A 23,955-nucleotide genomic window follows, 5' to 3' on the forward strand; every position below is an offset into this window, starting at 1 on the left:
TTTGATCTTGGACACTTTAGATCTACTACTGAAAATAAATACTAATGGTTGATTAGTGTAAAAATTATTTATTAGATTTCTAAAACCGCCAAAGGATATAGTTCTTCTATTTCTCCATTCAACTTTTTATCCCTGAAAAACCATGGTAGTACCAATTAAAATTTGAATTTTTTTTTTTGACATTTCTGGTAGTTTTTGACAATTAAACGATTAAAAATTCTTATACCTATCCATTATTTCTGGCATTTCCCAATAAACTTACCACTGACAGTTTGTTTTTTCGATGTCGATGTTAATTAAAAACCGTAATTATTACTTGACTGTAAATTTCTAATGCCTGAAGTAAAATTCATGTTAATGGCCGAGAGTTGAACATCTTGAGAATGTAATTGATATAGATAAGAATATATAGGTTTCGTGACAGTAAATTGTTAAACTTAGGATTTAAGATTGGCGAGGAATCGGTCCAAATAAAAAACAAACTCGTCTTCTTGCCAACATTTCGACAAATATATTGTCCTCTTCAGGGCCTGGATATTACAAATACACAAATACCAACAATTCAGAAACACATATTTATATTACTGTTTTTTTTACTGATTTTCTGTGTTACTGAATTGTTTGTATTTGTGTATTTGTAATATCCAGGCCCTGAAGAGGACAATATATTTGTCGAAATGTTGGCAACAAGACGAGTTTGTTTTTTATTTGGACCGATTTCTCGCCAATCTTGAATCCTAAGTTATAGATAAGGTTATTTAAGCTTATGTTAAGGTTAAGACTAACTTAATAAATAAGTTTATAAATTGATACTTGTTGATCTAGAACTTAAAAGTTACAAATTCTGTTTCTGAAGGCAATAAACCCAATCAGGTTGGTTCCCTTTTTGGGTTCATAATTACATTACTTTTTTTCTGCAATCGCTAAATAATGGATTTATTATAATTACACTAAATTTGGTGAAGCAAGTACAAATTTCGATCGCTGTATTGTGCATTATTGCATAATTAGTAACTTTTACATTAATCAAATAAAAAATAAATGTAATAAATGTTTAGATTCAAAATAATTAAAAACAATTTGAAATTTAAATTTGTGAGTTAGGTACACCTTTTAATATAAATATTACTCGACAAATAAGGGGCTTGTGTTGGTGTAGTGGACACGAACGTGGACTCTTAAGAGGGAGATCACTGGTTCGAATCCTGTGTACAGCTACTTTTTATTTGTTAGAAAAAATTGTTTATAGTAAAGTATGTGCTTCCGCCTCTGTTCACGATACCTAATTGGTGGTAAATATCGCCTGAAAAAATAGATTATTAAAATTTACTAATTTAACGCAAATGTGGCAATAATGCACAGTTCAGGTTTAGGAAAGTTTTCGCTGAAATCACTATTATTCAGACTCGTGTCATAAATTTCAACTTTCTTTACTGTATTTAGCGTAACAATCGACCTATTATTTAAAGAATTCTGAAATAGTAACAATCAGGTTATTGCACTAATTTTTTTGCAAATTAAGAAAAATTGTAAGTGAATTTAACCATTTAACTATTGTGTAATCCACGTGTTTTTCTTACACATACTACCGCAGTGTCAACGTGTTGGTTGGTGAAAAGAGTGAAAGTATCTCCTCCTCCATCCGCCTTCCAAAAGTGGTTACGAACATCCGAATGAACCAAAACATAAAGAAGTTTGGATGTGTGCGTTTCGTGTGAAGTGGTGACGACTACAACTTGCTTTTCTCTTGAGGTTGTGGCAGTGAGTATCGATTTTGGAAGCCCAGAGAGCGCCCTAGTCAACGGACAAAACCTTCTTCCTCAGTACCACACCCCCCCTCCCCCACACACTTAGATTACTATGTGTTGAGAGAGAGAGAGAGAGAGAGAGTGTTTGTGTGTGTGTGTTGTATATGTATATATATTGGTGTGTGTGTGTGTGTGTGTGTGTGTGTGTGTTAGTGTGTGTGTAAGCGAGGCAACCTTGCAAGGGTTTCATGTAGAAGGAGTCAGAGAGAGTAGTGGTGTAAATCTGTAATAAGTGGGGAAATTCGATCGTTTTCATTGGTGCGTATCCTTAGTGGTGGGGATATTGTAGTAGGTATGGTGGGGGAACTGAAAGGACCACCTTCTAAAAGCAGTTCAGTCTCACACAGAGCCCTAATAGGTCCGCATCATATAAATCATACACTCACTAAAAAACTAATTATATTTGTAACATATTTATATTTATTAAAAAATTAAGTACAAAAAAAAATAATCTAATATTAATTTATAATAAAATTTAAAGACAATTTGAACAATTCTTTAAAAACAAAATATTCAATTTTTACATAAAATTTATTGTAGTTATAAATGTATTTCTATTATAGTAAATAGTTTTTATTATTTATTTTTATTATTTTTTTAATTAGACCCAAAATAAATAAATATTATTCCGTTGCACTGCCGTCCGTATAATCAACACTCATTGATAACGTCCGAATTTCTCATTTTCAAATTGTTATTTTCACCAATACCAGTAAAGAAAATTCAAAGACACTAAGGAAAGTTTTAGCCAAACGTTATAGAATTTCCATTAATTAAGAAGGAGGCATAACTTTTTCTTATTCTTCTTTTTACAAAAAAATATTAAAACAACCAGAAGTTAAACCCACCCCCACCCCAAAAAAAAAAAACATCGTACTACGGATTTCTTCAGCAGATAAAAATCGGTCATCTCTAACTGGACTGGACAACTGATCTGGAGCGATTGCATACGTCTTTTCAAATGGTACAAATGATAGAAATGGTACGGGCCGATCCGCGACCCACATTTATGGTGAGTTAAATGTTTTTCTATACTTTTGTTTTTCATCTCTTATTTCTTTGTTTTTAGTAAGTTTTCTAGCATGTTTGTTTCTCTTGAAACTTTTTCTCATCTTCAGTTGAAAAAACTGTACGCAGTAATTGTTTTCTTTTTTTTTTTAAATTTCAGTTATAGTTTACTAAAAACTTTCGATTGTTTTTTATGAATTAAAATAAAAACTATAAATTAAAAAAATGGAATGAGATCAACTCCTTTATTGGCTTCGCTTCAATTCTTATCAGCAACCAAACCCAATACAGCCATGCCAATCGGGAGCTTTTAGGTCATCATCCCATTCTTCATCCCCTTATAATATAAAAAGAGGAAATAAACCATCTCTATCCCACTTTTTTTATTTACATTTTTTTTTTTTCAAAGCATCCCTTTATAATGTAAATCTCATCGTAAAATGGTTTTTGATTTCTCCCCAAACACTTTTATATAAAAAATAGAACCAGACTTTTTTCTTTTGTTTTTTGGTTTACACAAACCAAAAAAATATTAAACAAAATCTCGATTTGGCTACAGTTAGTGATTGGTTGGATAAAAGTATTTGTTGGGCAAACAGGAAGATAATTTCTATTCTGATTCTGATATAATGCTTTTAATTTCTCACGATCTTTATTTGATATAATTACAGCACAATGTAAAAGCCATTACATCAAAATTACCATTATTGATTCTTTTTTTTGATAATAATTTATTATTCGTTAACTTTTTTGACAATCACTTATTATCTAATAATCATAATTTATCTAATATTCAATATTTATTTAATTAAATTTAAATAAACCCATTTTTTTTACAACTTCAAAAGAATGAAGTAAAAATTCTTTAGTTAATACCTAATTTGATAAGTAAAACTAGAAATATAATAAAACTTGTAGAGATTTGAAGGAACAGCTTCACTTGCCAAACCACCTTTCAAATCACTTAAATTCTACGTCACTATTTCACTATTTTCATTTCATTTTTTTATTTTTTTATTCCACCTTTAAAAACAAAACAAAATGAGTGACAAACTTTTAAAACATGAACTTTAGCCAATAAAATATTATTTCTCTTTATTGACTTTTTTTTTTAAATTTTCTTGGATAAAAGTTTTAGTAAAATTAAATTTGGATTTATAAAATCTCCCCGTCAAAAAAAAAAAATTATCATTACTTTGATTTGATTATAAAATATTTTTTAAATTTAAGACGTTTCACTTTTTATTGTATAATTTCTGTTTTCAAATCTCATTTTCTACCCAATATAAACTTATAATTAACGATAATAATGAACTGTTACGTTAACATATGGTAGATTTAGAATAAGTGCCACACATTTTTTGGGGCGTAAAAACCCCTTTCTACAATTATTTGTATTTCCTGGCTCTTTCTTTTACTTAAAAATCTGACTGTAAGCATCTTAAGTTACTTAGTTAGACCTCCTCAATTTTAAGGTTAAATGTCTTACTTTAACCACGCCAATGTTCGCGATCTCTACTGTTGATGACCTGAGACTGCTGAACTGTTTGTCGGGTCATCCAATCTTATTTTACTTTATTTTGATACTTTTAAATTTAATCTTTTTAAAACAAAAAAAGATTGGTTAGTTTATGTGGTCTGATAATGGAAATTTACTGATTGGTTACCATTTATATTTTGTATGGAAGCGTTCTTGTAAGCTTGATAACTAAATCTGATTTATTGATCAGTAAACCACAGTCAGATTTCATCTATTTTCCACTAAAATCTAATTTTCAATTATGTTACCAACATAATGTAGTCGATTTTTGGAATAAAAGATTCCGCATGACCTTTTTTTTATCGGAATCATTTGCTATTTATCGGATTTACAATTGTTTCGCTCCTAACAGCTTGGTATTTTTTTGGGAGGGCGCGAATTAAAATGGAACTCTCCGGGTTGTATACTAATTACTGATTGAACACTCGGATTAATACATATTGCGAATTTCCTTCTTTTTGCTGATAGTTTGTCTTCCAATGAACTTTTTAGCTGTAATTTATTTTTGGCAACGATATTTATCTATTGAAAACAATTGACCAATAAATTTTACTATCTTTCAAAGGGTATCATCTCGTAGTCAATAACCTAGAAACTGTTACCCTTCAGTTGAAGCAAATCAATCAAAAAAAAGCGTTGATGGTAAACTAGGATTTAATAGTTATCTCTCTATTAATTTCTTTCACTTAATGAACACTAGATATTTTCCACACTTATTTCTCTATCGCAATTATCTTATACGTTACCACTCAAAAATTATGTTCTTTGTTGCGTGGACATCTAGATATTTAGCATCCTTTCGGCGGTATAGTTTTTGATTTAAGGTAGATTTTTAAAAAAGTATTCGGTTCATAATAGTTAGATAAAACCTTTAAATTAGTTTATAATTTCTCTTATTTTATTTAATATTACTACAATCGTGACCTTATAAGTCCCTTTTTGTTTGGATTTTAGCCTGCTGAAATTTGGAAGAGCTAAGATATTTTGATGATTTTGAATTGTTGATATTCTTTTAGGTTTTGAGTTCTCGTAGTGTGGAAATTCTTTTTTCTTTTTTTCTTTTTACAAATTGGAAGACAACAATTTATTTGTTTATAGTGTGTTCTTTATTGTTTGGGCCATCCTATCTCAAAGTCTCAATGAGTTAAAATTTTTGATATTTCGAATTATTGCTATGATTCTCTGTTAACCTTGCTCGTTGTACACATGTAGAACTCTTATTTAAAACATTTCGCTGAGTAAATGCTCTTCTTAAAGCAGTTCTGGAAGAGGGAGAATTCTTTAGCATTTCTCTAAAGTTTAGTTTAACCAGCGGCTTCATTACCATGTAATATTAATTGGAATTAGAAGCATGTAACTAAATTTGAAAACCATTTATTTAGAGGAATTGTTACTTTATTGAATACATTTAGTGATTTATAGTGTCTTTTTAAAAAAAAAAAATCATATATTTCAATTTGAACTTATTCTAGATTAGTCCTAGAGTTTATGCGTCAGTATGAGAGTATTGTGCGCTTTTGTATATGAGATCAATACAACTCAAGAAATTAAATCAAATTCGATATTTCAATTCTGTGCCTTCAAGGGATTCATAAGCTTTTTGGTTTAAAATGCGACAATCAAAAGTGCCTCTTTATTGGTGAGATTATTCCCTTTTTTTGACTTCATTTTCATTTTTTGAAAATGGTTCCTACGATTTCCCCAAAACTGTTCGTGATTATTGCCCATCTATAGATCATTTAGTGCTCCTCATGGTAATTCCGAGACATTCTAAGGTGGAATTCGGCTTCTCTCTTATATCCCACATAAGTTAATCGTACGGCTTTTTTATCTTTAAAATATTATTAGGAAATGAATCAGTAAAATTTTAAATTTGATGAACAATTTAGTTAGTTTTCACCATAGATTATTTCTGTGGCTTGGTGCAAGAAGTGCCAATGTCAAAAAAAGGATAACGAGTGTAAGTCCTCTTTGGTTTACCTGGAGGGGGGGAAAAATTGATGCTAAATTTTGACATTGGCACCAGTAAGTTTTAGTAACTCAGTTACTACTTTGAAATTGACTTCGGCACTCCTTGCAAGAAAAATTTGGATGGTTAATATATCAAAACAGATTTTTTACTCATTTTTACCAAAATCTGACATTGGCACTTCTTGCACCAAGCCACAGATTTATTTATTTTTCAATGAGCCAATTTATTGTGTGATTAACCTCTATAGTAATCGCAGAGTTAATAAGTTTTTTTTAAAGGCTACCATAATTATTACTAAGATTCTTGCCTATAAAACTAAATGTGCATCATAAATGAATTTATTAATGCATTTTTTTGTTCTAACTATGCACTTAAAGATATATTAAGTGTTTTTGTTATTGTTAACATTAGAATTGTTCAAAAAAGAACCAAAAAATAAAGGATAATGATTTATACTAATATCTGAATAGAATTAGAACTAATATTGTGCTCTAAAAAGGAAATTTAGCACTAAGCATACATCTGATCAATCAATGACGTGAACAAGAGATTGAATCAGCTGACAGCAATGCAGTTTGCATTTAGAAATTCCCCTCTTCTAGTATGTTCATTACGTTCACATTGCCAGTTGTTCCACTCCCAAGGGGTAGTTCGCAGGAAGTGAAACTACCCTTCGGTATCATCTGGTTTCACCCCTTTAAAAGTTATGATTTCCTCTTGGCATAAAACAGCCAGCTTTCTTATAATATTGTGCTATTGTGCCGGGTTTAGTGTACACATTGTTCCTTCAACATCTTCTTTTTATTTGAAACATTGTTTTTTCCCTGGACGCGATTCCGATTATTGGGACTTTTGGGGGTATGGTTGTTGGGTATTCTTGTATCTAAAATACGTTTCATTGCAATATACGACTGACACTGCTTGTTTTATTTCATGAAGTAGGGTTATGTTTAAGTTATCTAGGTGCAATTCAGAGTTTTATTGAAAAATAATCACCAAAAGTCCCTAATTTGTAATAATTATTGGATATCTTCAGAAAATATCTTCTAAAATGCCTTTAAAACTTTGTACTTTGATCAAAATTTTATGGGAGACTTAAATATATTCATGAAATTCTAAAATAAAAATATTTTTCACTTTTAGAGAGCATTAATCTTAAGATAGTCTTCAAAATTCAGTATCGATTATTTACAATCAATTGCAAATAAAGGAGACACATAATCGAGTAATTACGGAAACCATTCTGAACTCGCTCACTTTGATGTACAAGATGCTGCTTTTATTCTTCCCATCATGTTGAACCATGCTTTCTGATTAAGTTCATTCAACTGGGGTTCGTTAAGTTTGACTCGGTTCTGTTCTTAAGCGCAGTCCCAGTTCATCCGGGTCTCTTTATTCCAAAAAGAAAACGTGGGACTTTACAATAAGTTTCAGTGAATGCACAATTAAATGCATTTAATTCTATATTTAAAAATAGAAAAAGAAACTGTAGAAACTCATTTAACAGAAATTTTGTTCAATTACAAGATTGCTTGCATCGGAACAGAATTCAGGACTCTGTCGTGTACGAAGTCTGAAATAAATAGAAGCATCTACTGCATTGCCAATGCTCCAACTTAGTTATTGCCAATGTGGAGTCATATTGACTCCATAATTTATTTTTATATTTTTTTACACCGTTCCTATTTTTTGGAGTCAAATTGACTACAGATTGGCAATGCAGAAAAGAGGATACATACAGTACAAGCTCGATTATTTCTGCCTTGATACTTTCTATGAAAATTATGTAAATTTATCAAATAACTATTTAGACAATAAATGTTGAACATATTAAAAAAGAAACACAATGACTACCTTCAAGTTTTACGATTAGCACACGAATTCGATTCACTGAATCATTATGTAAAGATGAGTGTAGCAACCCAGTTTATTGAGCTTCCCTTTGTACGATACCGCTGTAACATTTGGCTCAAAAAAGAATAGACATGAATGAATCTTGCTTTCGATTTTCATAATCTATAGAAATATAAATTTTATGACACTCGAATTCTTCGCGAGGAAGACAGCAGAGGGTTTGAAGTAGAAGTAAATTTTCCTGTAAGGGCAGACCAAATTGGTAATTTGGAGTCAAGTTAATTACAGAAAATCTACTTGTATTACCAATCAGGAGTCGAAATGACTCCGATATATTTACGTGTAACGCCAATCTGGAGTCAAAGTGGCTCCCATGATTCAAGTAAATTAATCTGCAAAAAGGAAACTAAGAATTCACGGTCTTCAGCTCGTGACTATCGAATGGTGAGAGAGTGGGGATAGCATATCTAAGAGCATTTCGGGATAGCTATGAGATGTGGGGAAACAGAGACCGTTCCTATTTTTTTGGAGTCAAATTGACTCCAGATTGGCAATGCAGAAAAGAGGATACATACAGTACAACCTCGATTAACCGGGCTGACCTCCGGCTATACCCACCCCGGAAAACTGAAATCCCGGTTAAACCGAATACACAGTATTACATAGTACATTTGTACCTATGAATGTACATATGTGTTCAGGCGGGGCTAAACGTCCAACTACCATTTACTAGGTGTCGTGGACGGAGGCGACTAGCAAACGTACTTTACTATTTCTCATTTAACCATTAAATAAAATCCAAGGCCAAGACCGGGAATCGAACCCAGTACCATAATGCATATTAGCTTTGCAGGTCTCGCCTCTTAACCCGCTCGGCTACCGTGGCGCCTTGTGCATATGTATATATGCATTATACGGGTGCATAGGTAGACTCATCAGTAAGATGCCTATGTGAAAATATGTAAATTAAAAAGCCGTTTCGTCCCAGAGATCAACTTCGTGGTAAATCCCAAGAAATTCAGTACTAATTGCACCATATTTTGGGTTTTTACATGCATACATACATACATACATAATAACCCTTCAAGAAAATCAGGTATAAAAGAGTTGCTGCTACGCCTACAATTAGGTTACATTGGAAGACAAAATCTTTCCTTGTCTCCACTGAAAATTAACTTTTGTTTAGGTGTTCTTATAATGACTCAACATGATCCCGGTTAATCCGAATCCCGGTTAACCGAGGGCAGGTTAATCGAGGTTTTATTGTAATTGGAAAACGCTCTTTAAAGTGAAAAAGTAACCTTGAAGGAAAACTGGGGATGTAAAATCACAATAATTGATTTCCACTTAAAACAATAGTTAATAGTTTTTGATTTACTTTATTGATCAAATCTATTTATATCTTTGATTTCAAAGAAAAGCAAACTTTTACCTAAACATTTGACTATTTTAGTGAAATATTGAGTGTGCTAACAGAAATAACTCATCTTGTTTCGTTTAAAAATGGGTAGTTATGACGTAATACTGTCCATTGACTGTGATAGGAGATACTTAACTAGGATTTTCCTGCAACCCCTGACAAAAAACCGGGTAAAATCTAAAAGCGAGCAACAGTAGTATCCGACAGTAATTATTGTGGCGAGTAATGAAAGATTAAACTCACTGCCAGTCCTTAAAATAGAATGGTAACTCTATGGATATTGCTCTGTCGTCCCAATAACGACTGTTTTACGTCTAATGCACCTGCGTACACTAGTAAGCTTGGGGTGCACGTACGCGCACGTGTGAGTTTGTGCACGTGTGGATATCCCCCTTACCATCATTGTCGGAGATGTAATAACTCATTTCATTAGCAATTACCTTTCTGTGGTTCACCCTGTCATTATTAATCACACTTTTATGATTACTTTATTGCTAAACATTATTATTTTCCTTTTAATTAGAGCGGGAAATAAAAAATTAATTACGCTTTAGTGAACACCCATCTGAACTGAGTCAAACACAATTTGATATTTTCAAAATGACAACCTTCTTTTGTTCTTTTTCATTCTATTCTACGTAGGAGTAAATATATCAATCGAGTCAAATTTGGTATTTTATAGTTTTCAATGGAACTAACCGTATTGAAGTCTCCGAAGTCAAAAAATGTAGTGTTTATGAATCGGTATTTCTGTCTTTGGAGTAATTCTAACTCGTGAAATGGCAATAACTTTTTAAGTTGACTTAGGTTGCAACTTTGAAATGCTATTTTGGCGTTCAAAATTTGTTATTTTTTTAGAATACAGCCTAAACGTGTGAAATGGGCATAAGTCTATTATTAGAACAAAAGTGACATTCGCAAGTATGGCTTTGATTTTGTCTCCGTAGAATGTACGAGCTCTGCATGGGTGGGAGAAGAAAATACGAATTTAGAGGCCATTGAAGGGGAGAAATCGCAGGTGAGGAACCTGAATCACGAACCATATTTCGTGTCCTTCCTCAAGAAAGAATAACTTTAGTGGTTAGAACTCTCGGGGGTCTCGACCTGATCGAAGGACGCTTGGTTTGCGGTAAGAAGCGAACTTAAGTTGTGTAGGCTGGCGTTCTAAGGCTGGCGATCAGAAAGAATGGGAGGAAGCTGTCAGAAGAAGCTTACATCCTTTCAAGATTGTAGACAGGATGTTAAGAAGATTAGTTACGATCTGAGGAGAGTACTTGGTAGCCCACTGATAAGGAAACAGCTTAGTAACACGCCAAGCAATCCTGGAATGAAACCAAGAAAGTAGGACTTTGAACCTTATCGTGAGCTCACAGTGGATGGCAAAGTCCTTTAATACTTCGAGTACTACGCCTTGAACCTCTACAAGATAAGAAATCTAAGAAACCCGTCATGGAGATCTTCGGCCCACAGTATGTGCCATCAGAGGACAAGTAAAACACAAAAGTTTGGGTGTGAAATTGAATATTGACGCCCAAGACAATCGCCGAGTTCATGCTTTTCAGCAGCAGTTTCTGGTTTAAGATGGCCATCATGGTCGAGACAGTACTCTGAAGCAAAAAGAAAGTAAGTAGGAGATCTGTTCTTGTGTCTTAGCAACATGAAAGGATTGATTGCCTGAAAAGGCATATTTTAAGGCACCACTCTGATGAGAATTGATAAGCATCCCTCCAAGTGAGTAGTCCTTTCTTGTAGAGGAGAAGGTTTTGAGAAAATTACTCAAGTTTGATTATCGTCCAAGATCATAGGGAGCAAAGACCTGTAAGGCGCTTGCTGTCAGACAATTTGGTTATTTCACAAATCTTAAATCGAAATTTATAACTCTATTAAACTTCAAGACCTATATTTTGATTTTATTTAAAAAAAGATTTACATTTACATTAAATGTATTCAAATAACTATTTAAAAACAAGAGTTCTGGCATTTCTTTTTATTTTAATTAACTTTTTTTAATGAATAATTTAATTTTTACCTCCATATTTAATAATTTATTTATTAAAATGCTGCCCATTTATTTTTATTTAGGTACTTGTTCTGTGAATGAAGTATTTTAATTTTGGTTTCTAGAATTATATTGTAATTAAATCGGATTGATATTCTGCATCACGTTTAGAATACAGATTTCAATAATTCTTTTACTTCGTTCCTAATTATTCCTACGATCTTGATAAAAAATCAGTAACTAACGGAAGGGACTTCAATGCACTTCTACAAAAACGTGTAGACGATTTAAATAGCTTTGCAGAGATTTTTTGTTAATATTTAGTGATTTTTTCCTAAGTTAAAGTAATTTGAGAATGAATTAGGTTTCACGATATTTTACTTATTTTGTCTCAAATTTGTTAGCCCAAATGACTCTCCTATAAATTGGTAGAATTTTTGCTAAATTTACCTTTGCTGTTTAGTTAGGTCATTTCTTACATAGTTTGAAAATGGACTAAATTTATTTTCCCACCTAGCTTTGTGAATTTTAGTTCTATATTAAGAATATTTAAATTGCTGGAAGCAAAAGTGTTGTATTTAATTTTCGATTTGCATAATTCACCCTTGATTCTAGAAGAGGAAGCTTACAAAATATTGCTCACAGCCTCCTTCATATCAGTTATATGATAAAAACGTAATCGACTGATGCTATTGAAGAAAAACAGTGGTGAACAACTGTCAATATCCTAAGGCGACTATTCCTATGATACAGATCTCGTTAATAATGGCCTCTAATAATCTCTTTGGCTAGATGATGGAGTCATTCTGAACTTATCCGATTTTACTAACTTTGTTCGGTTTAATTTGTTAAAATAATTTGAATAACAGACGCTACTCAAAGTACGCTTTACTTAGTAACATCAACCAGATCAATTATTAACGTGTATTTAGATGGGAAGGCATTACCTGAGTGGTTAGCAAAGATTACGGTTCCAACTTCTTTAAGCACAATGTCCGGTGGTGGCTAGTGATGTCTGTATCGAGAGAACACTGTCCGAAGACCGGCAATGCACTGGGCGCCAACTACCTCAGATATTGATGAGCCACCTTCTTCAACTCATCAGCTTATTCATTGCCCTGGATTGATTGACATCCAGAAATCCAAAAAAGAGATACATTTCTTTCCTCTATCCTAATTCAAGAAGTCTTCCCTTAACTGTTTCCCTTGAACAGGGTTTCCTAGGGCTTTTTAAGCATCCTGTAAGCCGGGAGTATTCTTAATGCATCTAATATTCTTATACCAGCAGACTACCCTCTAGCATTGCCGTGACCACACCTACAAACAAACTTCTGCCCCGACTAATTGTAATAATCTCGTCGTTTACTTTTATCCAGATATTAGTTCCTGTGAGAACCATGTCTTACTTCCTGCTTTAAACCGTCCGTGAAGTAGATCAAGTTTCCTGTTAAATGCCCATATTTCTGTTACTCGTACTCTTAAGTATTACCGGATATCTACTTCTTTTTCGATCTACTTTTGCGAATACATTTGTAATCTCCGTACTCTTGTATTTAACTATTTTTAGCCTCTCACCCTTTCATCAAATACGACTTCAAGGATTCTTCTTTAAAGACCTCATCTAACGGTATCGAAATGAATGATATTTCTAAATTCGTCGTAAGAGTAGCACTCTTATTAAATCAAATTTCAAATAATTGTAGATAGAGAAAGTAATGTGAATTTTCAAAATAGTATTTTATAAAAATTTTGTGCGCGCTATTAATTGAGTTCAACATTTTATTCAATCGAAGGATCCTGACATTTATATCTTTGTGGCTTTTAACGTGACACCTGCGATATACCATGGCCCAGATAGAATCAATGAGAAAGAAAAATAATAATTACTATTTTACCAATATTTCACTGTCAATTTTTCCATCATTCATCAAACACACATTTGCCACATTTAATCATGTTTAGATAAACATACAGAAAATTGAAATTAAAATTCATTTAGATATTTCATCCAGAAATTCTGATTCTGGCCGTTACCCTGTTTGATAATAACGGCACATTCCTATATATCCCATATCCAGAACTGAACCATATTTATACAAAACCTATCACAGGCGTCCGTCCAATATAATGTTATATTTCAGTGAAATTGGCATGTACATAAATCCGCGCACTTTATTACCCATAAAGACGGGAATGATCGATTAGTTATTTGTACTTGGATGTGCGTATGTCGATCTCTCTGTTTCCATTCTCTCCTCTCTCTGTAAGCGCGAGATTGTCAACAAAACTCATTATTCATCCAACTGGAGTATATATATATATATACATATATATGTATAACAAACTGTCGATCTGTCATATCGATAGGCGACCATTTGCTGTCATCATTCTACAAGCAAAACGGTCGCGTTATAATGTGTTTTAAGTGACTCTTCTAAATAAATACGTATAGAGATTTTAACTTTGTTTATTATTTAAATAATAAAAATAATAATAATTTAAAATTACTTACCTAATGAAATAAAATGAATTTATTTAGATTGTTTTTTACTCTTAGAAACGCCTCTAAACGTTTATATCAACGATCTTCATCTAGCTAACAAGCTACCAATAATAGCGCTTCGTGCTCTTAACACTATTGTAATAATCTGTACAATCACACTTTACTCTCATTGAGTGAGATTCTCATTTCCAATTGTCTCGCCATTTTGGTTGTCAATCAAATATCATAGATTTGGATTAGCACTGAAAAAAATCCTATACTTACTGCAGGTCGTTGTGCCCTAAAAAATGTATTGTCAATTATATTCAATTTAATCCACGAGGAAATCCAGAAGGATGTGAATTACAGACGAGGAAGGAATCCAAAGTTTTGTCTTAGCAAGTATACCATCATTTTACTGGTTGTTTGTAACTTAATTTGGTTTATTTGAACATCAAAAACATTTAAACTACGAAGTAAAGTCAAGATTTAGAAATTTAGGCGTTTACGATCAACCATATCTTGGACATGTTAAATAATTGTGAAATATGTTTTGTTCTTGTGAAAAATGCTCACATTTCCTTCAGAATTCATAATTTGAGCATCTAAAATCGTCTGTTGAAACTTCTTTTGCCATTCTAGACTGTCATCCTAATTCACTCTACCGCGACATAGCCTCCTACAGATCCTTCTATACCCTACAGGCACAAAAGACTAAAACAGATCTTTCTCTGACTTTCTGCACAAGCTGTAGGTTTTTCCTTCCTTTTTCCCTGCATTCTTATCCTTCAAATCTTAAGCTTTCCACATACCACATTGTTATGAAGGTTAAAATGTATTGTACATTGGCACTTCATGTCTGTATTTATAATACATATTTTTTTATAAACAAGATTTATTTATCTAAATTATCTATCATAAATTGAGGTAGAAGATTTGTGAATGATTGTAGGTTAAAGTGAGTTTCCTGTATCGTATTTTTTGGGGACTTGGATTGATAAAAGGAATTTAAAGATCAGTTTGTGTAGTCCAGTTAGAGACATAAAATTGAGCGTTTTTGCTAAGGATCAAAGTATTTTAGTTTGTAGAGATTGAATTCTTTGGAGACTGGCTTATTTAGTTGCATCTAATCTAATCAGCTCTAATCCAAACGCTCACATGAGTTCAAATGTTAAAATTTGATTCATCTTTCTGGTAAAGTGTGGCCCTTGCATTTATCTGATTTTCTGACAGGTGGTAATGCACTACAATGATGACAAAACTTTTCTGCAATTTTTGAATTGTGCTGGTTTCATACTCTACAAAGACAAGCATGATACAGGAAAATTTTGGATACCGGAAAACCTCAAGACAGATATTTTTTGGCAGAAACTTGTTATACCAAATTTTGACGCGATCACAAAACTTCCAAGAACAAAGAGAAAGAGGAGGTCGAAATCCATCCAGTACAATTCCATTTTTCTGAATTATTATTAACTTTTTTAGAGATTCGTCGACTCGATATTCTTTAAAATCTACACAATGCTTCTTTAAAACCTGTCGAAAGACAACAGCTACTCTTTGGACACGAACGGAATCTGAGAACAACATAAGGTAACATATCGACGGTCTTTTTTTTTAAGATCGGCTCACCAATAATTATTTGGTAGCCATTCTGTGTAAAGGCTTACTTTAATATTCTTTGAATTTATTAATTTTCTGTTAGTAAAGTGAGTTTTCTGTTACCTCATCGCCCACCTAACTCTTTCCTACAGACTAAAGATCGACTTCAATATCGATAGAGAAATTAATTACTCCAAGTTATTAACCGTACTGTCACCCCGGCTGCTATAGAAACTCGAGGACAGGGCACAATGTGCAGTCCAGGCGCTTCTACTACCCACTACCCCTCTGCCTTGCCACACAGTTCACAAGTACAAAGAACTTTACTTCATCTAAAATTAACTGCCTTCCTTAATTTGCTGTCATTATTATTCCATTTATTATTAAATAATTTATTCCTTTATATGAAAATTATTTATTAAAAGCAAAGGTATTTAACCTTTGAAAATGTAACTAATTTTAGACATTATTAATAAGTTAACATAATCCAAATAAACTGAATTTTAGTTTCCTTTTGGTTTTGAGGTGTTTCACTGATTTTTATCGTTTCACAATCAATTTGGCATCCATAATAAATTTGTAATATCAGTGCACTACTACTTCTTCATTTGCAGCCATATTGATTTATAAAACCATCACAGGGTTTGCCATCATGTTTATCCATCATCAGAATTTGATTGAAGTAAAGTAATCGCCTATTTTTTTTGAGGCGGGGCTTAATGCCCAACTACCAATTAGGTGTCGTGGATAGGGGACAGAAGCTTATACTTCACTATAAACAATTTTTTTCTAACTAATAAAAAGTAGTCATTCGCGGGATTCGAACTGGTGATCTCTTACACACAAAGTCACGCTCTTGTCCACTAGACCAACACTCGTCCCCAGAATTTGATTAATTATTAATCGTCATTTAATTTTTGAAGATGCTTTCATAATACTTTTTTTTTCTACTTTATTGGAAATATTTACAACTACAACAAATGAAGTAAATTTGTTGTTACTGGTTCTTTTATCTTGAAAGTCATGTTAGAGTAATCACCCAGTGGTGAAACTCTTTCACACTGTGGATGGTCTCTCATATCGGTAAGTCTCTAGGCCATTTCCGCTTCAGACGACGAGGAGGATGGTCTGGAAGGTGAGGAGAGGAGAGTTGTTGCACAAGAGGATTAGGATGGAGAGCTAAATGGAGTGCTACGAGATTTACGGTAGCGAGACTTCATTAGATCAGAGACAAAATGGTGGTGAAGGTCAGTGTATGAATGGTGTGGTTAAATACGGAATATGGAGCATTCAGGATTTGGGATTGCAGTGTTTGTACCCGATTGGAGTTACGAGGGTTTGGTTGAGCCTCACACTTCTGTTCCGTATGTCCATACGGGTTTTAACAGTGTCTTGTAAATTGTCAGTTTGTGATTCAACTCAAATTTGGATTTGCGGTCAAGTAGTCTAGTTAGTTAGCTTGTAGCGTCTGTTCACGTCTTGTCGTTTCAAGTCGAGTATGTGGGTTCCACGTGAGTCTCTTGTCAATGTACAGTCTTAAGTATCGTACTTCGTCAGCTGGAGGAATAGTTTACACCGTTCAGGTGGATTCGCAGATTTTCGTAATGTAAAAGTGATGTGCTCATTTATTTTTATTTTCCATTTTCGGAACCAGGACATAATACTTTAAAAATCAAAAACTTGGCTATTTATGTAAAGATTGTTTTAATTTTGTTGTATAATTTGTAATTGTTCAATTACTCTTTCCAGATTGAACACCTTTACCCAAACTGAGTCCTTAACAAATAATATGAGATAATTAATTCTTCATTTTATTGTCATTGAGCCCTAAAAAAAAATAGAAACACGTTACTTTAGTAAATAAAAAAATTAATATTTTAAATTAATAGTTCAAAAATGTATATTTTTAGCTCCCTCTATATAAGTTGCCTAAAACCTAATAAAATATGATAGCATTGTCCTAAGGACATGTGTGGTTTTGGCTTGGACGTGTGCATTGCGCTGTGACGGCGGCCCTACAGCATGTTATCAAACCAATATACATAGCGTGTACTAGGGCCAGCTGTTCATCCACTCACCCTTAGACTGACCAATGGTCACAACCCTATCGTATTTACATGTACTACTGTACAACCTACTTTGTTAGCAGTGTCCAAACTCGAAAAACTTCTAAACAAAAACGAGAAAAAAAAGCATGTCCATATATATATAAAAGTATGTATGAATGTCTACTAAATACCTAACAAAACCACACTCCTGTCGCAAAAACCCTTCGCTTGCACCACATTCTAAACAATACACGTGTCTCCAGCAGAGATGTTTTGTTCTCTGGTTTCATTTTGTTCTATGCACTAGATTTGCTTGCTTCTGTTCCTCTCGCTGTCTCTCACGACTCCTTCTCTCTTGTTATTTCTCTCTGAAAACTTCTCTCTTAATAATCGATACATTAATAATAAAAAACAAATTGTAATAATCTTAAATAAAAAAATAAAATTAAAACCCAAACTAGCCAAATTTATTGTCCTTGATGTTAGCGAGGACTCCAAGAACATGTTGAACACCCGCAAAATTGGAAATCTGCCGCATTAAATAGAGAGTACTGGCAGAAGCGGATCTAGGAGGCCAAGGCCCATTGATGGACTGTAGAGCCGAGCAGGAAGAAGAAGAAGAAGAAGAAGAAGAAGAAAATTTAACGTTCACAGTTTTTCTTGGTTATTATTCATTAATTCAATAGAATGAAAATAATGCCAATTTCAGTCATGAAGTTTTTTATTATTATACCGAGCTTTCGACTTAGGGACTAGGTCATCTTCAGAGCTTTTTGTCTAAATGACATTTTTACATGGTTATCGTTAAGTTGGTGTATCCTCTGTCTTGTCTATTTTTGATCTCTTTGGTGGAAAGCTCGGCCCAATAAATAAATATCATGTCTGAAAATGGCATTTATTTTTCCATCCCATTGGCAAAATTTATCTATTTTCCTGTTTGCGAATTTGTTCAGCTTGGCATTCTTTTTAACTATGCTCAGTATTATTTTAATTTGAATCGCTTTAGAAAGAATTTTATGATCTGGTGACTGTGGGTTCCCGGATCTCTTTGAATCATTATCAAAAATGATGGTTTTGGTTTTTTTGACCGTTGTTGATGGATGATTTTTTGATACAACTTTTTTGCTTTATACCAACGTTTCGGTAATTTTTACTACCTTCTTCAGGGTATTATAAAAACGTTTGTGAAGTTTAATGTAGAGCTATATCATCATAAATGTTAATCAACTATATCATCAACCAGTTATGATGATATAGCTCTACATTAAACTTCACAAACGTTTTTATAATACCCTGAAAAAGGTAGTAAAAATTACCGAAACGTTGGTGTGAAGCAAAAAAGTTGAATTTATTGATGACCCGCACCTCGATATTTTACTAGATCCCTCCGATACTTTAGCTAGTGAATCCGCTATTTCATTACCCGGCAATCGGTATGAGCCTTAACCCAGATTAGATACGAGGTGTGTTCAAAAAGTAACGGGAATTTTCGTTTTTTGAAAAAAAATATTTATTTATTCATCTACATTAATATTGTCGCCTTCAAAGTAGTCCCCTTCGCATACAATACACTTGTGCCAGCGCTTTTTCCAATCCTCGAAACACTTCTGAAACTCGATCTTTGTGATAGCTTTCAGCTCTTTCAGCGATTCGCTTTTAATGTCATCTATGCTTGTAAAACGACGGCCTTTTAATGTTCTCTTTATGTTTGGAAATAGAAAAAAGTCACATGGAGCCATGTCTGGCGAATATGGAGGCTGGGGCATCGTTAAAGTTTTGTTTTTGGCCAAAAATTCACGAACAAGCAATGAAGTGTGAGCAGGTGCATTATCGTGGTGCAAAATCCATGAATTGTTTTGCCACAAATCCGGGCGTTTTTTTCGGATTGCTTCACGCAAACGGCGTTGAACTTGTAGGTAGTACTCCTTATTGATTGTTTGACCTTGTGGCAAGAATTCATGATGCACTATGCCATTAAAATCGAAGAACACAGTGAGCATAACCTTCACATTCGACCGCACTTGTCGAGCCTTTTTCGGTCTTGGCGATCCAGAATGCCTCCACTGGGACGATTGAGCCTTAGTTTCGACATCATATCCGTAAACCCATGTTTCGTCACCTGTTATAACACGTTTCAGTAGATCCGCATCGTTGTCGACTTCATTGAGTGACTCTTGAGCAACTTCCTCCATTCTCCGCTGTTTTTGTTCGAAATTCAACAATTTTGGAACAAATTTTGCTGCCACACGTTTCATACCCAAAACATCCGAAAAAATTTCATGGCATGAGCCAATTGATATGGCAACATCATCAGCGACTTCTCTGATTGTGATTCGGCGATCGTTCATAACCATTTCTTTCACTTTTTTCACGTTTTCATCGGTTGTTGATGTGCTTGGACGTCCAGGTCGTTCGTCATCTTCAACGTTTTCGCGGCCATCTTGGAAACGCTTATACCACTCGTAAATCCTTGTTTTACTCATAGCAGACTCACCATATGCCTTTATTAACATTTCACACACTTTATTTCATTTTTTACGCAAAATTTAATACAAATTCTTTGATCCATTTTTTTTAACAAACAAAAATCGCCAAGCTCGAAAAACACGTCTAACCTTAACGGCTGCCACTTAAGAAGTAAACAATGAATATTACTGAAAATTTTATCGTACTTCAGGGGCATGTGTACCAACATAATAAAAAAAAAATTTTTACAATCAGACTCTCCAAACCCGCGAAATTTAAAAATTCCCGTTACTTTTTGAACACACCTCGTATATAAGAGTAACCGAGTTTAGAATGTTATTCATTAAAGCAATAATGTTAAAGACTGTAGTCGGAGCGCTGTTTCTGGGATCTTTGGGTTTGTTTAGTACACTCTTACTGACTGATAAAATCAATATTAACCTTACATCCAAGGTAGTAACCAGTAATTTTTTATTCCCCTTTATATTAATATTATCTGTGGCTCATATGTGATATCATAGATCATGTGTGATTAGTTCAGTCGTTAGCATATACTGGATTCTGAGATCCTGAGTTCGAATCCAGCTGCTGGCCCCTTAGATTTTCTTTTCTTACAGCTCATTGTCCGGTGATGGTCAGTGTTGTCTCCAACGAAATAACTAACATTGTTTCAATCCAACTATTCCAAAGAGTACTGAATAGGGAAGGGGATACACAGAGCTTGTTTTAGCAGGATGACGTCACAGCATTGAGGTTCATTTTCTCTGTGTCAACCCTCGCTGAGCCGATACGAACCCTCTTAAAGCGCGTGTATGTCTGTTTCAGATAGGAATCTATTTGTGTGTTTTCACGTACATGTGCTGCGCGCTCGTCTGTATGTACACTATAGTGTATTGAACGGATGACGTAGAACGCCTAAAGCGTCATAGGGAGGAGAATGGTTTCACATGTGGCAATTACTATACTTTTTCGTTTTTTTTTTTTATATAGTTTTAGTGAAGGGGGAAAGAATTGGTGGGTAGGGTAAGTTCAATGAACCCATACTAGCGGAAGAGAAGGGCTCTTTGGAACTGGAACAGATACAGAAGGCTGTGTGTTTATGTGGGATTCTTTTTTGCATCTACAAAGGGATTTCCATTTTTTTTTGTTTTACTAAGTGTGAAAAAGAAGGCAAACTAACTTCTAGAAGCACAAAATCGGAGGATTGCAAAAAGGGTGAGAATTGTGCACAAATTATGTACACAAAAAACGTAGAAATATTGGTGTGAAACAAGACTGTCAGTTACTGTGGCTCGGAAAAAGGAAGGAGTAAATGCTTTAAAAAAAATAAATAAAATAAGTAAAGGAAAGCTTTCCTGCGTCCTCTCATAGATTTCCCTCCTCCTTGACACGATTCGTCTTAGTTTCTTTTTGCCATCCTTGGTCGGTAGTAAACACTGGTAGAACAGAGAGCATTCTCCTAGGAAGATCTCCTTTTTCTCCATCTCTTTCTGTCTATCTTCTTTCTCTCTCTTTACCCTTATCGGATTTGTTTTAAAAGGGTACTGCGGAGTGGGGTTTTGCCAGTTAGAAAACAGTGAGGGCGGAAAGAAAGTGGCTAGGGAGTGATCCATCATGTTGAGAGGATAGAAGCAAAGAGGACAGTGACATTAAACCAAAGGACTGGCAAAAAAAAAGTAAGAAGAAGAAGACGCAATTTAGAGTAGAAGGAAGTTAAGACTTGTCGCGTTTCTATTCGAGAGCTCTAGATTGGACGAGGAAGCTTCATCTTGTTGGAAGCGACCATTATCTTTGCGTTTGTTTTCTTTATTTCCTGTCTTTTTCTACTCCTTCTTAAAAACCTCAACCCACAAATGCAATTTTTGGCTTAATCTCAAATCAATTTTTAACTAAGAGATAAATCTATGAATTAGCAGCTAATTAAGCTCAGAAAAAATGTTTTGATTAAGCTTACAGGAAACTGCAACATTATATTTATATTTCCATTGGTTCAACCGGAAGTAATACGTAACTACTCACTGGATTTTTGGATAAAACTCTTTTTGGCAGTTCTCAAAAATGGTGGCAATGATTTTTCTTATGGGGAGAGGGGGCACATTTGAACAGAATTTACAATTTCTGTGTACAGAGTGCACAGAATCGTATTATTGAACCTTTTTATCTTGTTTTCTACAACTTTCAAGTCTTCTTAACAGATCTATATCAATAAACAGTTGGTACTTTACATGCATATCTATATTTTTTTAATTGTACCTTTGTACACAATATAAAATAGAAAGAAATGATATTACTTTACTCTGAATCTACCTTTTATCAGTTATTTCTCTCACTACTACATTACTTTCTCTTTTAAACCACTGAAATCTAGTTCAAAATTCAAGAATGACTCAGTTCGGGATGTTGTACCCGAAGTGTGATGGGTTTAGGAAGTTTGAACAAAATATTCGCTTTTTTGCGCTTCTTAATGTAGGTTCGGACCACTTTCCACTTCTCTGCGATTAAAGAATCACTCTTTGCTCTTTGCGAAAGAAATCGCTTTTCCCTCTCCTTCCATAAAAGAAAATGTAATATTCAACACTTTTTGCAAGAAAATAGCCTTTTGTAAATACTAGATTTAAGAATACGAATTCCAAATGTTTATATGGACTGACAATACTTACCACCTTGTCCACTACAATCTTCACAATACACTTCACAAAGCTGCAACAAAAATTTTACTTCCACCTTACAAAATATAACATTCCTCAATTCTGACTTGACCAAACAATGAAAACGAAGGGAAACTCTGTCCAATTGTACAACAGGTCTACCACAATATATGGCGAAAATTACCAATCATCCATGTTTTGAATATTTGGTGAGAAATTAAGACTGTTCAAAGGTGTCCCCTCTCCCCTACTCGCTGTGGTTATTTAATACAATTTCGATTTATGGGTATAGCCTTATTTCCTCACTTACAATTTCAGTATATAGTATTCGGCATTGTGATTGGCTCAGTGTATACTGGATTCGTACGCCCAGAAACCGGGATTCGAATCCAGTAGCTGTTTCCTTAGATGTTTTCTCTTCTCTGAAAGCTTCTTTCAGCTAACTGTTTATGGCGAACAGTGATGTTAAAATTACGAAATCGATAAAAATCGTTCGAATTTTTCAGTTTGCATGTTTTACTCGATTACTTACTGGATATTTCTTTAATTTTTTTTAAGAATTATAACTTTATTTTTTGGGGAAAACAACTAATTAATTGGAATACAATATAAACAAAATCTACAGTTTACAATCATGATTGCAGTAGTAAGATTTAGTTATTTGATGGTTTCATAATTTAGAACTCAGCTTATCATTTGAATAAATCTTCAGATAGCGAGGCCTCGTAATTTTTTTAACAACCAAAAAACGCACGTTAATGAAATAAATAATATAGCAGCTTTCTATGAAATCAATCTCGGTACAGGCGCAAAGCTGTTATCTGAAAATCACAACTGCCAAGGCATACTATATAGGCTGTGTGATCAGAACCCAGTTTAATTACAACGTTAACCTCATTATCTAGTATGTCAGTAAACCTGCTACAACGACTTGTAAACAGCCAGTACACGCTATGTAAACACCGACTGTGCATGTAAACCTCCTTCTCTGGGATATAACCTACCATATCCATTCAAGCTTGCTTCAATATCACCTACGCACCCGTTCTTATATTATTCATAAGCAATTATTTTGATATTCAGAGATCATTGCTCTGAAAATAATTTC

The 23,955-nt window shown here is 33.8% G+C and overlaps 1 protein-coding gene across 14 annotated transcripts in view; it reads left to right on the forward strand.

Annotated features, from left to right (window-relative positions):
• The window catches only part of bru3 (CUGBP Elav-like family member bruno 3), an 838,385-nt gene that overhangs the window by 501,201 nt on the left and 313,229 nt on the right, over nucleotides 1-23,955 (forward strand). For 12 of the 14 annotated variants that reach the window (XM_074127783.1, XM_074127769.1, XM_074127773.1 and 9 more), the window contains exon 1: nucleotides 2,115-2,820. The exons of the other annotated variants lie outside the window; for them this stretch is intronic. Coding sequence is in view for 11 of the 12 variants with exons in the window: in XM_074127769.1 (XP_073983870.1) it covers nucleotides 2,770-2,820 (51 nt within the window). In the remaining variant the exon portion in view is untranslated. Of the gene's footprint in view, nucleotides 1-2,114; nucleotides 2,821-23,955 lie in introns of those variants that run through there. 14 annotated transcript variants of the gene reach the window in all.

Source organism: Rhodnius prolixus, unplaced genomic scaffold (assembly GCF_049639745.1).
Source record: "Rhodnius prolixus isolate KJV_2025 unplaced genomic scaffold, Rpr scaffold_9, whole genome shotgun sequence".
In the NCBI taxonomy this organism is placed as follows: domain Eukaryota; kingdom Metazoa; phylum Arthropoda; class Insecta; order Hemiptera; family Reduviidae; genus Rhodnius; species Rhodnius prolixus.